This window comes from Callithrix jacchus, chromosome 15 (genome assembly GCF_049354715.1).
Source record: "Callithrix jacchus isolate 240 chromosome 15, calJac240_pri, whole genome shotgun sequence".
In the NCBI taxonomy this organism is placed as follows: domain Eukaryota; kingdom Metazoa; phylum Chordata; class Mammalia; order Primates; family Cebidae; genus Callithrix; species Callithrix jacchus.
The window spans coordinates 39959486-39974915 of record NC_133516.1 but is presented as its reverse complement, the minus strand read 5'-3'; the positions used below and the strand labels follow the sequence as shown (position 1 = coordinate 39974915).

General features: G+C 48.5%; 1 protein-coding gene across 9 annotated transcripts in view; it reads right to left on the bottom strand.

Moving 5' to 3' along the window:
* The window catches only part of FLNB (filamin B), a 170475-nt gene continuing 155045 nt past the window's right edge, over nucleotides 1-15430 (bottom strand). For 6 of the 9 annotated variants that reach the window (XR_013527402.1, XM_002758479.6, XM_078351285.1 and 3 more), the window contains 5 exons: nucleotides 13709-13841; nucleotides 10184-10360; nucleotides 4917-5135; nucleotides 3472-3675; nucleotides 1-1770 (listed from right to left, as the gene is read on the bottom strand). Coding sequence is in view for 5 of the 9 variants with exons in the window: in XM_002758479.6 (XP_002758525.2) it covers nucleotides 1583-1770; nucleotides 3472-3675; nucleotides 4917-5135; nucleotides 10184-10360; nucleotides 13709-13841 (921 nt within the window). In the remaining 4 variants the exon portion in view is untranslated. The remainder of the gene's footprint in view (nucleotides 1771-3471; nucleotides 3676-4916; nucleotides 5136-10183; nucleotides 10361-13708; nucleotides 13842-15430) is intronic. The other 3 variants (XR_013527399.1, XR_013527400.1, XR_013527401.1) reach the window with 1 other exon arrangement.

Here is a 15430-nt window from a genome sequence, read left to right as displayed (position 1 = left end):
TTTACGGAGCAAATGTTTTATTTAATAACTTATAAGATACAATTTACAGTCGGCATTTGATTCCAGTTCAGTTTCCATGTCCCAGCTTAAAACACCTGTGGTCCTTTCACATCAGGCTTCGGGCTGCTCCAGTTTCTGTAGGGTGGGTTCACATCAGGCTTCGGGCTGCTCCAGTTTCTGTAGGGTGGGTTCACATCAGGCTTCGGGCTGCTCCAGTTTCTGTAGGTGGGCTTTTACACCCACAGCACTTGCCACAGCCATGACCACCTCCTCAGGACTAAGCAGCAAACCCTAGCGGTCCGCCTGCCCAGAACACAATACACATTGGGCTCAGGCAATGTCCATGGCACTTTAATCTCATTCCAAAGCCAGCTCAGGTCTGCAGGAGGGCAGGCAAAATTCCCTACATCTCATTTCTAGATGTCTGCACCTGCTACTGCTTCCCAAACAGCCTCAGATGACACGTGGCCATGGCCAAATAGCCGCTGTCGGCTACGCAGCTCTCGCTGTTTCTGCCAAATGGTGAAAAGACCACTGATGAGCTGCTGCCTTTCTCTTCCCCTCACCATTCCCGGCTTTCGGGCCAAAGATCGGCAGGAGTTTCATTCTTTCCTGTCTGTACAGATCATTATTTTCCAGAAAAAGTGACCCACAAAGCTGGCTAGGGCGGGTGTGGAGTGTTATGTCATGGGACGGGCCTTGGGGTGAGGGCGCTAATACACGGCCCCCCCTGAGGTCACTTTAAACATTTTGGTAAGACTCCCCAGGCCGATGAAGGGCTGGAGCGTGTGTTAAAAACAAGGGCTAGTGTTGGTTAAAACGGATCTTTGGCAAGTGGGGAATCGCTCACCACTGCAGAATTTCTTCAGACCAAGGGACTGAAACAGACTTGGAAAACTAAAGCAAAACCGTGGCTGCTGCGATGGTCACGTGTGGTGACTCTGCAAGAAATAATCATCAGGGCGAGGGGACAGGTATTTGGGGGCCACATGGGCCCGGCTGCCACCATATCCACTCTGCCCTCTGAGAAGTGTACGAAGGCCACAGAGCAGGGGTGTTGGCAGTGAGCAGAGGCAAAGCAGTGCTAGTGATCTAATAGCCAAATACAAGAACACAGGCACTGGAAGAGAGTAAGCTGGTTTTAAGTCATCTCCTTTGCTAAATGAACTCAAACTTGGTCTCCCCCTTTTCTCTGCCCACGTTCCCCCAGCCTGGTTTCATAAATGCTGGAGAGTGAACCAGCAGCTCAGGCTAGCCAGTTTTGTTTTTCTGAAACATCAATCTCATCGTCTTCCTGGTTTGTCTGCTGCAGTGAGTGGTCTGTTCCACCAAGAGTTCTGGTTTGCACCCAGTGTGCTCGGGATCTTCTCAGCCCACTGAACAAGCTTGCATTTCTTAAGATTCCCCAACACATCCCTCAAGAGTCCAGTCTAGGACTTATTTCTGAAGGCACTTTAGAACAGCAATGTTTTAGGGATGGGGTTTCAGCCCCACGAACAGGCTGGAAGACTTGGTATAAAATGAATTACAAACAAGCGACAAAAGCAAACACAAACTCTCCCCGGGATTTGAGAAAACTGTTTTAAGGCACTGTGACATGGAAAGGGCTGCCAGGGATGTGTTCCTCCCCCCACTTCACAGCTAGCACGTAATCGCCCCTCTCCTTGACAACGTATGTGACATTGTATTGCTGATTGCCTACATGCTTCATGGAGACCTCCTCGCAGGGGGTGGTGGGCCCATGGACCCCGATCAGCAGCATGTTGGAGCCTAGGAGGAAAAAGAAAGTGGTTACTCCATCTGGGTGCGTCAGGACAGGCCTGGGAAGAGGAGAGGGTATGAGAGCCAAAGGTAAGGCTCTTCCTCGATAATGCTGGGGCCCCCGAGAGGTGGGAGAGTGTGGCGATTACAAGCAGAGGCTCACATAGTCTGACAGTGTGGGTTCAAATCCCTGCCCTGGCACTTGCTACCTGAGTGACCTTGGGCTAGAATTTCACCTCTCCCTATTTTAGCTTTCCCATCTGTAAACGGAATGACAATAGTGTGTGAGGTTGAAGGAGTTATGGCTGCCAAGCCCTAGCACACAGTAAGGACTATTCTAACTATTTGCTATGAGAATCTTCTTGTTTCCTCTCACAAGCACCTTAAGGAAGGTACTTCTGAGAAGAGGAAACTGACTTTTGGAAAGAGATTTAATGACTTTCCATGGTCACATGGCTACATAAGTTTTATGAACAATGAATGAATGAAGTGGCGGTACCAGGTCCCCAGCCCCCGTGTACTGGATGCCAGAACCCAGGCAACCAGCCTTTGAAACCCAAATAAATAGTTCAAAGGGCAAAAGAAAAAAAATCATTAACTTAAGTGCATTTTTTCATAAGTTTGTTGGCCTCATATATGTCTTCTTTTGAAAAGTGTCTGTTCATATCCTTTGCCCATTTGAATGGGGTTGTTTTTTTCTTGTTAATCTGTTTTAGTTCTTTGTAGATTCTGGATATTAGCCCTTTGTCAGATGGGTAGACTGCAAAATTTCTTTCCCATTCTGTTGGTTGCCAGTTCACTCTAATGATAGTTTCTTTTGCTGTGCAGAAGCTCTGGAGTTTAATTAGATCCCATTTGTCTATTTTGGCTTTTGCTGCCAATGCTTTTGGTGTTTTAGTCATGAAGTCCTTGCCTATGCCTATGTCCTGAATGGTTTTGCCTAGGTTTTCTTCTAGGGTTTTAATGGTGTTAGGTCTTATGTTTAAGTCTTTAATCCATCTGGAGTTCAATCTCATTACTGGGTATATAACCAAAGGATTATAAATTGTTCTATTATAAGGACACATGCACATGTATGTTCACCGTGGCACTGTTTACAATAGCAAAGACCTGGAACCAACCCAAATGCCCAATGATGATAGACCAGACAAGGAAAATGTGGCACATATACACAATGGAATACTATGCAGCCATAAAAACCCATGAGTTCGTGTCCTTTGTCATGTATGAATCTGGAAACCATCATTCTCAGCAAACTGACACAAGAACAGAAAATCAAACACCACATGTTCTCACTCATAGGTGGATGTTGAACAATGAGAACACATGGACACAGGGAGAGGAGCATCACACACTGGGGTCTGTTGGAGGGGGACTAGGGGAGGGATAGTGGGGGGTGGGGAGGTAGGGGAGGGATAACATGGGGAGAAATGCCAGATATAGGTGAGGGGGGATAGAGGCAGAAACCACCTTGCCACGTGAGTACCTATGCAACAACCCTGCATGATCTGCACATGTACCCCAGAGCCTAAAGTGCATTAAAAAAAAAATTAAGTGCAGGAGAACAGGGTCATGAACATGGTTACTTGCAAATGGCTGGGTTACATGGGGGTGTGCACTACAGGAGACCTCAGCAGGGAAGGCCAGTGTACCCAGGGTGCCCAGCCTGCCCCTGCCCCACTCCACCCTTGAGCAGGCCCAGGCACCTACCAGCTTTGCTGCAGTCCACCAGGAAGGAACTCTTCTGGCCCACAAAGGCCTTTGAGAGCCCTGCGCCCTTGGAGGTCACCTTGCTGGCATCCGAGGATGCCTTGGGAATAGCGCTATAGCAGGTCTCTGTAGAAGACCTGGTCACTGACTCCACCAGGATGGATGAGGTCTCGTTGGCTGAGCCAGGGCTGACCAGACGCTGACCTAAGACACAGGAGGGAGGGAGACAGGCATGAATAGCCAGATCAAGAGGGGTCTCTCAGCCAGAGGACAGGCAAGTATCCTACACAGGAGCCCCAGGAGAGCCCCCACACCCCAACACCTAGACACAAAAGCCACCACACCTGTACCTCACACCCATAATGTCTTCTAAACCTCCAGGGTCCCACCCCCATACAACTAGGATCTGGCTTTCTGGGCAAATGGATGAGTCCAGCCTTGGCTGACAAGACCTAGAACCCTCCCAATCATCCCCCCACAGAGATGTGCCTGTGAAATTCACATCTTTCTATTTACATAAAATAGTCTATGTATAAGCAGTGTGAAAGTTTGGGATGACATGTAATGAAATATCAAAAAAATGGGCCAGGCACAGTGGCTCACGCCTGTAATCCCAGCACTTTGAGAGGCTGAGGCAGGTGGAGATCATCTGAGGTCAGCAGTTCAAGACCAGCCTGACCAACATGGAGAAACCCTATCTCTACTAAAATTACAAAATTAGCTAGGTGTGCCTGTAATCCCAGCTACTCATGAGGCTGAGGCAGGAGAATCACTTGAACCCGGGAGGTGGAGGCTTGGTGAGCCGAGATCATGCAATTGTACTCCAGCTTGGACAAGAGCAAAACTCCATCTCAAAAAAACAAAAACAAAAACAAAAAACAAACAAACAAAAACACAAAAAATGATTCTGTGCATGAGTAAGAATTTTCCTATCTGAATTTTCTAATTTTTATACAATGAACCTCCATACTTTATATAACAGTGAATCATGACGCGTGGAAGGGATTTACTGCAGTCTATGGTGGTTAGTTACCTTGGGTGGTGGCTGGAAGGTTGGTTTCATAGTTTGGTATTTTTTTCCAGTGTTTTGGAGGAGACACATTTTTGTAAGTATAATAAATAAAACCTTTTGATTATTTTAAAAGTGAAAATTAGAAATGAGGGGATTTTTCAGGCCCTGATCTAAACAAATACATAAGATTTCAGTATGTCTTCTTCTGTTAGGGACAGAAAACCACCTAACATGCTCTCTCAACCCTTGCATGGCTCCACTCTGTGGACTTTCGAAAGCTTCAAACACTGCCCTCTGACATCTCATACTTTTACTGACAAAGTTCAAAGTAGCTTTAACACATCTAAAACCATGCACAGGTTCCACTATGATCGATCTGACAAAACCAGATCCCCAGGAAGAGAGAGTAACTCGAAAGGCGGTCGATTGTTACCTGTCACCTTGGCCTTGAAGGGACTGCCCACAATGTGGTTGGGTCCACCGTATTTGACGCTGATCAGGTAGTTACCAGGAGCCATGGGTGTGTACATGACTTTGTACCCTTCAGGCGTTTCCTGGCAATCCATTTTAACCTTGGATGGGCCTTCGATGGTGACGGACAATGTCCCTGGACCTGCTCGGGTGGTGTTGATGAAGAATTCCGACTGGATACCTGGGAGAAAGGAAGAGAGAATGCCATGTTGATGGCTTGGAGGGCTTTCCTGGGAGCACTGAGGCTGTGGTGAGGGACGCACACAGGTCCCCTCACAGAGGGCTCAGCCTGGTGGCATGGGAACCCACCGGAACTAGCTCTGAACTTCTGGCAGAGAGAAACTCAGGCCCTGTGGGGTGGGAGCTCCCTTTCCCAGGCCAAGGGAGAAAGAGCATGGCTGATATTTTGCCTACAAACACCAACAGCCTGGACACCCTGTTCTGTCCTCTGGGCATGAGCCATTGCGGCTGAGGGTGAGCAGCCTGTGTCACACTGTGAGCCTGAAGTGCTGCTTCAGCCACCAGAGTCCAGCTCTCCCTCCAGGGTGTGGGGGAGGCGTGGGCCCCTCTGACCTTTCTTTCTTCTCTGGGTAGAGGGGAGCCAAGCATTTCTGCCCTTCCTCCTCAGCCCCTCACCCTAGGCACCGTGCTGCAGACTGGGTGCAGCCACTGTGACATGCCAGCCCACCCACTCTGCCACGAATTCTAGCAACAAGCACAAGAACAAAATGGCAGCTCCCGCTGACAGGGCATGTGTGCCCCATGAGGACTCCAGGTCCTGTGCACAGCACCACTTATGCATGTGGTATGGAATCCTTTCCGTGATTCCCGCTTCACAAATGACTGTGGCTCAGGGAGAGGGCCGGTCATGCTACACAACTAGAAAGTGGTAGAGCTGGATTTGAACCATGTCTGCATGGCTCTTGTGCCAGGCCCATCTCTTGACCCCTGGGTGGACAGTGGGGCTGCAGATGCCCTAACTGCAGCCCCGAGACACCTTAGCTGGCCCAGGGAGCGCCTCCTGCAGTCATCAGGCCTCGTGCATGCCCGCTACAGTGCCCTCTATGGGGCATGCCTGGCATAGCATCCCCATGCTGGGCTGTGCTTCTACCAGAGCCCTAGAAACTGCCCCAGCTGGGAAATATTTTGGTTTAATTATAGCTTCTAGTCCAGAGAAAGAATTATTGTTCTGGATATCAATAAAACAAAAGAGCTGCTATCGTGCAACCCTCAAACACGACGCAGCTGTTCCTGGAAGCTCCTAAGGTTCCTGTCCCATGTCCCAAAGTCCCTCCGCCCTTCCCCCATTATGTCAACCTTGTCCCGATATCTAATCTGTGCAGCCAAGAAGCCCCTCAAGCAGCAGCTGTGAGGCGGGGGCTACGTAGGGAAGAGGCGAGAGGTGAGCAGCAAGGAGACAGTGTGTCCATGCAGGAAGCAGCTATAAGGTGACAATAAGGAAAGATATTTTATTTACTGATTGATTATTGAGATAGAGTCTAGCTCTTTTGTTCAGGCTGGAGTGAAGTGTCATGATCTTGGCTCACTGCAACCTCTGCCTCCCAGGTTCAAGTGAATCTCCTGCCTCAGCCTCCCCAGTAGCTGGGATTACAGGGACCTGACACCATACCCAGTGAATTTTTGTATTTTTTAGTAGAGATGGGGTTTCTCCATGTTGGCCAGGCTGGTCTTGAACTCCTGCCCTCAAGAGATCCACCCACCTTGGGCTCCCAAAGTGCCGGGATTACAAGCATGAGCCAACATACCTGGCCTCATTATTATTATTGTTTGAGATAAGGTCCTCTGTTGCCCAGGCTGGAGTGCAGTGGCATGATCACAGCTCACTGTGGCCTCAATCTTCCAGGCTCAAGCCTTCCATCCTCCTGCTTTAGCCTCCGAGTGGCTGGGACTTAAGGCATGCACCACCATGCCTGGCCAATTCAATTTTTGTTTTCTTTTGTTTTGCTGTGTTGCCTGGGGTGGTCTCAAACTCCTAGGCTCAAGTGATCCTCCCCCCTCTACCTCCCACAGTGTTGGGATTACAGGTGTGAGCCACCATGCCAGGCCAAAAAGATATTTTTTAAGTGAAGTTGAAATGATCTGGCTGCAGGGGAATGTTCCACCATGTTTTAACAAGCTGCTTTATTCCTAAGTACATCTTTAAAAAATGATTTTTTTTTTTTTGTAGAGATGGAGTCTTACTATGTCACCCAGGCTGGTCTCAAATTCCTGGCCTCGAGCAATCCTCTTGCCTTGGCCTCCTGAAGTGCTTGGATTATAGGCATGAGCTACTGTACCCATTTGGCCTTAATTTTGATCAGACAAAAATCAGTTTGTCTTGACTGTGAGGCCCCAAAAAGGCATGGAAGATGAGCTGGGAAAAGAGAAATCAGGAGTTATGGGACAGAAGCTACTGCTCGGCTGTTACCTCCTCTACGGCACTGAACAAGCTGTTAGGTGAGTCCCCTTATTATTCCTGTTTTACAGGAAAGGAAGCAGAGGCACAGTGAAGTCTGATAACTCCTCTGGAGTCACACAGCTGGGGACCAGCAGAACTGGGATTTAAACATAAAGTATGTCCAACGTGGAGCTAAAGCACTTGCCTGAGAGAAGATCAAAGAAAAAAAAATCCACATGCAGAAGTCTCTTGCCACCACCTCCAGCTATAATCTCTACTGGACACCACAAAACATCTTGGCATGACGGTCCTCCCCCATCCCCTCAAATACGTCCGGCTCAGTTTCTGGGAGTTTAATGCATATTAAACCCAGCACCGCTTGTTCTTCAAGACAGATAAGGGGTAGAAGGAGGGAAGGTGGCCCCGCTGGTCTACCCCGAGCACACTGGGGTTCCTGGATCACTTCATTAGGAAAATTGCTCAGCAGCTGCGAAGAACCCGGACCCCCCTGGTCTGTCTCCCAGCCTCTCGAGCCTCCTCCAGCAGGCTCCCCCCTCAAATTCTCCACATTCCCCTACTCCAAAATCGACAGAATGGACCATTTAAAGCTTGAGCCAAGAGATACAGCAAACTCACCCCATAAAAACAGAGGGAGGTTTGCTTTGTTGGAAAGGTCAAGATACTGGGAGCTCTGGTGGCCGAGCAGATACCTTTTCATTTCATGCACACTGCAGCTGTGTAATCTCAGGATGGATATTTAGGGAAAGGCTTGCAAGTGGGAGGGCTGGAAAAACAAGACGCCTTCCCTGTGACAAGAGCAATATTTACACAGGGTTTGAAGCAGGCCGGTTCTATCCCTCTCCCGTCCTGGCTGGGAGTTTCCCTGTAAGAGCAGCTCCTTCTCTCAGCAGTGTCCAGTACTTGCAGAAAACCCAAGCTGAAACCCAAGCTCCCAAAAAGGTAGGCGAACAGCCGAAAGGAAGTAGGAGAGGACCCAGGCATGGCGGCATGAGCCAGCAGGAGGGCGAGATGCATCCTGGGCAGTGTGGGAGACCCAGCAGCTGCTGTGGGGCCTAGACTAAAGCCTGCTGCATGCTCCAAGTGCCTGGAGGACCCCACCTGAGCCCTCAAAGGTGAGTAGCTGCTCAGAGACCAAATGTGAGCACTGCTGCCTGGAAACCACTCCTGAGTAGCTGGGTGGGCAGGAGTCCTGGTTTAGGACACCCCCCAAGTGGGCTGGGGATGTAGTCACTGCCTCTGGGTGAGCCAGCCACTGAGAGAGGTGGCCAAGCTTTGGGGTTCAGGGCATAGGCTCTGAGGTCAGGGACATGGATTGATTCCTGGTTCTGCCTCCTCCCAGCTGTTTTTTGTGGAAGTGTTTGTTTGGGGAGTGTCTCAACTTCTGCATCTCACTTTCCTCATCTGTAAAATGGACATCACTTAGGGTAAAATGATACCATGCCTTTCACAAAAGCCAAGCCACCGGCCCAGAGTTCAGGGTGGAGCAAGACTGGATTCGCCTGGGGAGTCTGGCAGCACTCATGCCACCCCTGTGGGTGGCTTTGCTGAGGCCACTGCTTTGGCCAGAGTCCCGGGCAGCCTGCCAGCCCACCAGTCACTCCTGCACCTGGAGAGGGCCCCTTGGCCACACAGGACACGGTCTCCTGGGGCTGGGTGCCAGGCAACCATGCAGCCACTCTTCCCTCGCCCCTGGGAGCCAAGTCTGCTCCATCCCACTCTCCTTATGTGGGGTAGGGGTGCACACACAAGAGACTCAAGAAACCAGGACAGGCTGCTTCCCCAAGGGGGTCCAAAGTTACACCAAATGCAAACTTGCCCCAGTAAGTCCACACTGTGGACTTTCCCTGCAGGGACTAAGGACCGGCTCCCGATCCTGGCAGCCTCCGCAACAGTGACGCACTCACTGCACACCACCCGATGCCACCTGTTCAAATAACTGTGATTCACAGCAGGAATCCTCACTATAGCCAGGAAAAGGAGGGGAAGATCTGAAAGACCTTTAAGGTATCAAAGCAAAACACAAGCTGTACCACAGCAGCTGCAGTACGATTCCTTCTGCAAGACAAAAAGCAAAACTCTGTGTCTGCTTGTCTAATGAACCAATTAGCTAACCAACCCAGCAACCAAGAATGAAAGCAGACAAGGAGATGACAGACAGGGTGAAGGTCCTCCGGACTCAGGTGGGGGAGGTGGCAGAGAAGATGCAGTGAGTTCCACTTTCTTTACTTCTTCACTGCCTGTATTTTTCATCATCAAATATGTCTCATCTGTGGCAAAGAATAAAATAAACTCTGATGGGTCCAAAAAGCTTCAGAATTCTTTGACTATTTCAGTCTTTCCTCCTCCTCCATTAAGATCCAAGAGTAAAAAAGAGGAGGAGATAGGCTGGGAGGGGAGCATCTCTGGGAGCCTGGGGAACAGGAAAGAACAGATGGGTAGGAGCCCCCTTGGACACATCATGAATTCTGTGCAGGCAAAGAAACCCTCAAAATTATGACACTGTGCTGTGTTCCTTCACTATCAGCATCCTGTCCTGAAAGTCAAGAAACTTGGCAGAGGAAGAAATCTGAACCACAACTAACAGTAATGAGGTGTGATAACACAGCCATCAAGCTCTCACTCTGGATTTATCGCGGGTCAAACCACAACTCCTGAAACAGCTTTGGACAGCAAGTGCCTCCAAAGTGTGCACAATCCCAGTTTCCATGGGGAATGCGTGTGAAAGCTTCCACGGGGTTTGAGGATTTCCATCTGGCTTGGTCCCTGGAGCTGGCTCAATTAAGGCTTCGAGAAGCAGAGGAGTGGGTTACCTGTGGTGCCCCCTTCAAGTCCTGCGCCGTAGGCAGACACCAGGGCAGGGTTCCCTGCTTGTCCGGGCTCCCCAACACGCACTTTGAAGGGGCTTCCAACCACATGGCTCCCATTGAACTTGACATCGATGGTGTGGACACCATTCTCATGAGGGATGAAGCGAACAGCATACTTATCTAGGAGAATGAGGAAAGGCACAGTGTGAAATCAGGCAAATGGACGCCACGAAGTTCAGTGATGACAAAGGAGGGAGGCCAACCCAAGATGGCCCATTAAAAACCAAGAGTTTTAATGGGAGCCTTGTACTCAGCACCCTGGATTTCAGAAGCAGGCAAACCTCCCTCATCAGCCCCAAGCGAAAGGCATCCATATCGCAAATCCTATAAACACAGGACAAGACTCCAGCCCCTGCCTCAGAAGAACACTTCCTTTCTTTAGAAAACCTCACTTTCTGAATATGAAATTCAGTGAATGCTGTTACTAGTCCTGTCATGAGATGAATCTCATTTCACCAAAATGAAATTCTGTTTTTCAACTAAAATGATGATACAAGTTGGAGACACATCACTCTGAAACTGGAAGCTCTCACCACTTAAGACTCCACAGTGGCTTACTCAGCTCAACTCCAGGCAACTACTCTTGACTTTGTTCACCCATGGCGGGTGTGGTTTTTCAAAAATGCCGGGAGATGGCCATTCTCGCTACTGTTGAATGTATAGCGAGAAATAAAAAATAATACATATGAAGGGAAAAAAGAAAACCTTACTTCTTCTACGTTTCTCTATTTGGCCATTTGAAGGGGGGAAAAAATGGTTCCAATTGGTATTAATGCTCCTTAATTAAGCTCAGAGCTAGGAACTGCCCCCGGGACAGGTTTTTGGCTGTGCACTGGGTCACAGCATGCAGCAAGATCATCTGTTAACTGAAGTGGGCACCCAGAACATCCACCCATTGTGTACCACCTGACCACCACCTCCTCCTTGAAGCCCTCCACTCGGGGTGCAGAGAGTCTGTTCTCCTCCCACCATTCCAGGTAGTCTCTCAGTCTCCCCCTGGCTCCTAGTACTCTTCATTCCCTTCAGACTTGGTGTTCCCCAAGGCTCTTCTCTCTCCCTCTGGAGCTCTCCATAGCGGTGCATCTCCACGGAGCTGTCCACGATACATCCTCTGGCACTGAACATCCCCCAACAGTCCCCTAGCTGGGTCCCCACCCACCTCCCTTGAAGCCAATGTGCTTTTTTTTTTTTTTTTTTTTTTGAGATGGACAATGGCGTGATCTCAGCTCACCACAACCTCTGCCTCCTGGGTTCAAGAGATTCTCCTTCGTCAGCCTCCAAAGAGCTGGAATTACGGTTGCCCACCAACACGCCCAGGTAATTTTGTATTTTTGGGAAAGACGGGGTTTCACTGTGTTGGCCAGGCTGGTCTCGAACTCCTAACCCCATGATCTGCCCACCCTGGCTTCCCAAAGTGTTGGGATTACAGGCACGAGCCACCACACCCAGACAGGATCTTGAAGTTTCTAGTTACACAACTTACTTGGCCCCTTTATGGTGTGAGTTGGCTTGAGTTGGGTATTCTATAATTTCTAATCAATAGTAACTGTGTCATGCTGATGACTGCATATATTTATAGGGTTTCAAATCCTGCCTGGGGTGGAGCCAGCTTCCCCTGAAGCACACTGGCTTTAAGAGAAGAGGGAGGGTACCCAGTGAGGGACTGTTGGGGCTGAGGACACCAAACCTCACAGTGATCTAGTAAGCACCTCCATTTGGGTATCGAGGATCCTTCAAAACCCCTCAAAATAAAGTAGTAAACCATTTAAAGCCCTGACCAATCCTTATCTACCCTCTGCCTCGGTGGCCCTAGTTTTGATAACTGCACTATCATCTTCTGACCCAATCACTTAAGCTACATGGAATGTTTTGGAAGGGACTCTCTCTCTCACTCTGTATGGCCACCATATCTGTCTGGCCTCAAGTCCCTCCTCTCCATTTCCGATGCTGCTGCTTTCTCTAATGGGAGCACCAGCTCGCCACTTGGCCTTTCAGACTAAAACCGGGATCTGACCCATCCCTCACACTTGTTCCTCCTGAAGCTCCCCACTGCCCTTTCTGCCTACTGGGAAAAATAGATCTAAATGTTCCCACAGATCCTACATTTCTTTTTCTTTCTTTTAGAGACAGGGTCTTGCTGTGTTACCCAGGCTGGAGCGCAGTGGCATGAACACAGCTCAAGGCAGTCTCAACCTCCTGGACATAAGTGATCCTCCCACCTCATCCTCCTCAAGTAGCTGGGACTACAGGAGCGTGCTACCATGCCTGGCTCAGTTTTTTACTTTATTTTGTAGAGAAGGGGTCTCACTATGTTGCCCAGGCTGGTCCCTAACTCCTGGGCTCAAGTGATCCTCCTTGCTCATCCTCCCAAAGTGCTGGGATTACAGGTGTGAGCCACCATGCCTGGTCAGATCCTAGATTTCTAACTACACTATACAAATATAGCCAGGCACACAACAAATGCCCTATAAGGCACTGATCATAGGTCTCCCCCTCATACATCAAGGTGTACATTAAATGTCACCTCCTCTGAGAAGCCCTCCTGAACTCACCACGGCAGAAACTATTTCTCTGTCCTTCTCTGACCATCTTCAACATTTGCTTCTCAGTTCTCCTGTGGTATTGGCGATCATTTGGGGTCATTTTCTGGTTTTTTTGGCCAGGCTTTCACTAAACTTTGAGCAACTCTTTGAGAGCAGAAATAATATATTCCTCAGCCTTATACCTTCCTTCAAGTTTATGACACTTGATAAATGTTCACCAGTAACACTCTCTTTAAAATTGATTAAATCAGAGAATTCCATATACCAAGGCACAAAGCAAGAAAAATCTTAGGAAATTAGGGTCTAGCGACCCAGATTTTCTTTTTTACATTTACAGAACATTAAACTACCTTTCCCTTAAAGTGAGATCAAAGTGTGCTTATTCAAGTCATAAGGTCAATAATATAATAAAAATCTGTAAGATGTTGTTATGATATGAGAGAAAAATCATGATGAATGTCCTGCAAAAGGAATTTGAAAAACTAACAGAAAATAAAGCAGCATTTGTTTTTGTGTTGTGTGTGTGGTTTTTCTGGAGACAGGGTCTCGCTCTGCCACCCAGGTTGGAGTGCAGTGGCACAATCATAGCTCACTGCAGCCTTGACCTCCCAGGTTAAGGCACTGCACCCAGCCCAGCATTTGAAGAAGGGAAGAAGGGAAGAAGGGAAGAGGGGAGGGGAGGGGAGGGGAGGGGAGGGGAGGGGAGGGGAGGGAAGGGAAGAACATTCTCTCCTAGAGTAAAGGGTCTGCCTATCCCCAGCAAATGTCTAAACCCTAATTTATAAACAATGTCTGGCAACAGCAACGGGAATTCAGAGGCTCACCAGCAGTAATGACTATCAGCCATCCTTCGGGACGCACATTTACAGGAACATTCTGCTGCAAAGTGCTGGTGCGGGGAACCCCCACCAGGCCTCCTGCTCACCTGGCTCCAGCTCAGACACGTGGCACTCCTCCACGGCTCCAGAGGGGCTGTGCACCTTTGCATCAATCTTCCCTTTTGCGCCATTCAACCTTATAGCAAAGGATGCTGGCTGGTTAACTTTTAATCCCGATTCCTGAGAATTTAATACATTAGACAGGTTATGGCCCTCGGCATTCCTGCTCAGTGGCACACACTGACCATACCCAAAACTCCGGCTGACAGTTCTCATGCAAATAGGCCCAGAATGGTTTTCTATATAACATATGACAACAAATGAGCAGGTGAGCCATTCCACATTTTTAACATAAAATATAAGATAGCAGAGACATGCATCTTCATGCAAACCATCTTGATTCAGCCTGGAAGAGATGATTTCTGGGTTTAGATACTTGAGGCATCCCGGTCAAAACAATTATCATCTTAGCATCCAAAATAACAGCTTTGCAAGCCAGAAAACCCAGTATGTTCCAGATCAAAAAAGTATCCTCTTTTAGGAAGATACTGGCAGCTAACAAAGCCACGCAGTCACGAACATGCACACAGTTATATGTTACAATGTTTGTTATCTCAAAGGCAGACCTGGAGAACCTATTATAAAGAGCTATGTGTGCAAAGAAGGCAGTACTGCATAGCAGTTAAGCATCAGATGGATCTGGATTTCCCACTGTTTCCTAGATATATAACCAGGTTGCCAAACTTTTTCAAGTCTCGGTTTCCTCATCTGTAAAATGGTCATAATAATGATCTATCTGGAGGGCTACTATAAAGATCAAATGAAGCTGTCCATGCAAAACATTCAGCACAGGGCCTTCCCCACACACAGGGAGGCTCCAAAACATCAGCTTAGGCCTGCCCCACACACAGGGAGGCTCCAAAACATCAGCTTAGGCCTGCCCCACACACAGGGAGGCTCCAAAACATCAGCTTATTATTAAATATTAATATGCATTTAGAGGTCGTATCCCCACCAGAGGCCATAGAAAGACAGCTTTTGCTATTCCCCAGAACAGTTTCCAAGATACTTCGTCTTGGAAACTATCTCCTCTTCTGGGAGGAGGGGATCAGAAGTTCAGATGGTTAAGAACAAAGCTGAGCAACAACATTTGAGATATTTTAAGACCGGCCAATCCCGAACAGCAATGTTTTACAAGTCAGCGATTTTGATTTAAACTTGGTTGGACAGCCACTCCTCAGGCAATAACTCTAAAGCAGCACGGCTCACACTTAATGTGCAAGCAAACCATCTGGGGATCTTTTTTATTTTTATTTTTGAGACAGTGTTTGGCTCGTGTTGCCCAGGCTAGAGGGCAATGGCACGATCTCGGTTCACCACCATCTCTGCTTCCCAGATTCAAGTGATTCTCCTGCCTCAGCCTCTCAAGTAGCTGGGATTACAGGTGCACACCATCACGCTCAGCTAATATTTTGAATATTTAGTAGAGACAAGGTTTGACTGTGTTAGCCAGGATGATCTCGATCTCCTGACCTCATGATCTGCCCGCCTCGGCTTCCCAAAGTGCTGGGATTACAGGTGTGAGCCACCGTGCCTCAGAATCTGCATTTTAATAAGATCCCCAGATGGATGGCCAGGTGTGGTGGCTCATGCCTGTAATCCCAGCACTTTGCGAGGCCAAGGCAGGTGGATCACGAGGTCAGGAGATCAAAACCATCCTTACCAATATGGTGAAACCCCATCTCTACTAAAAATACGAAACAATTAGC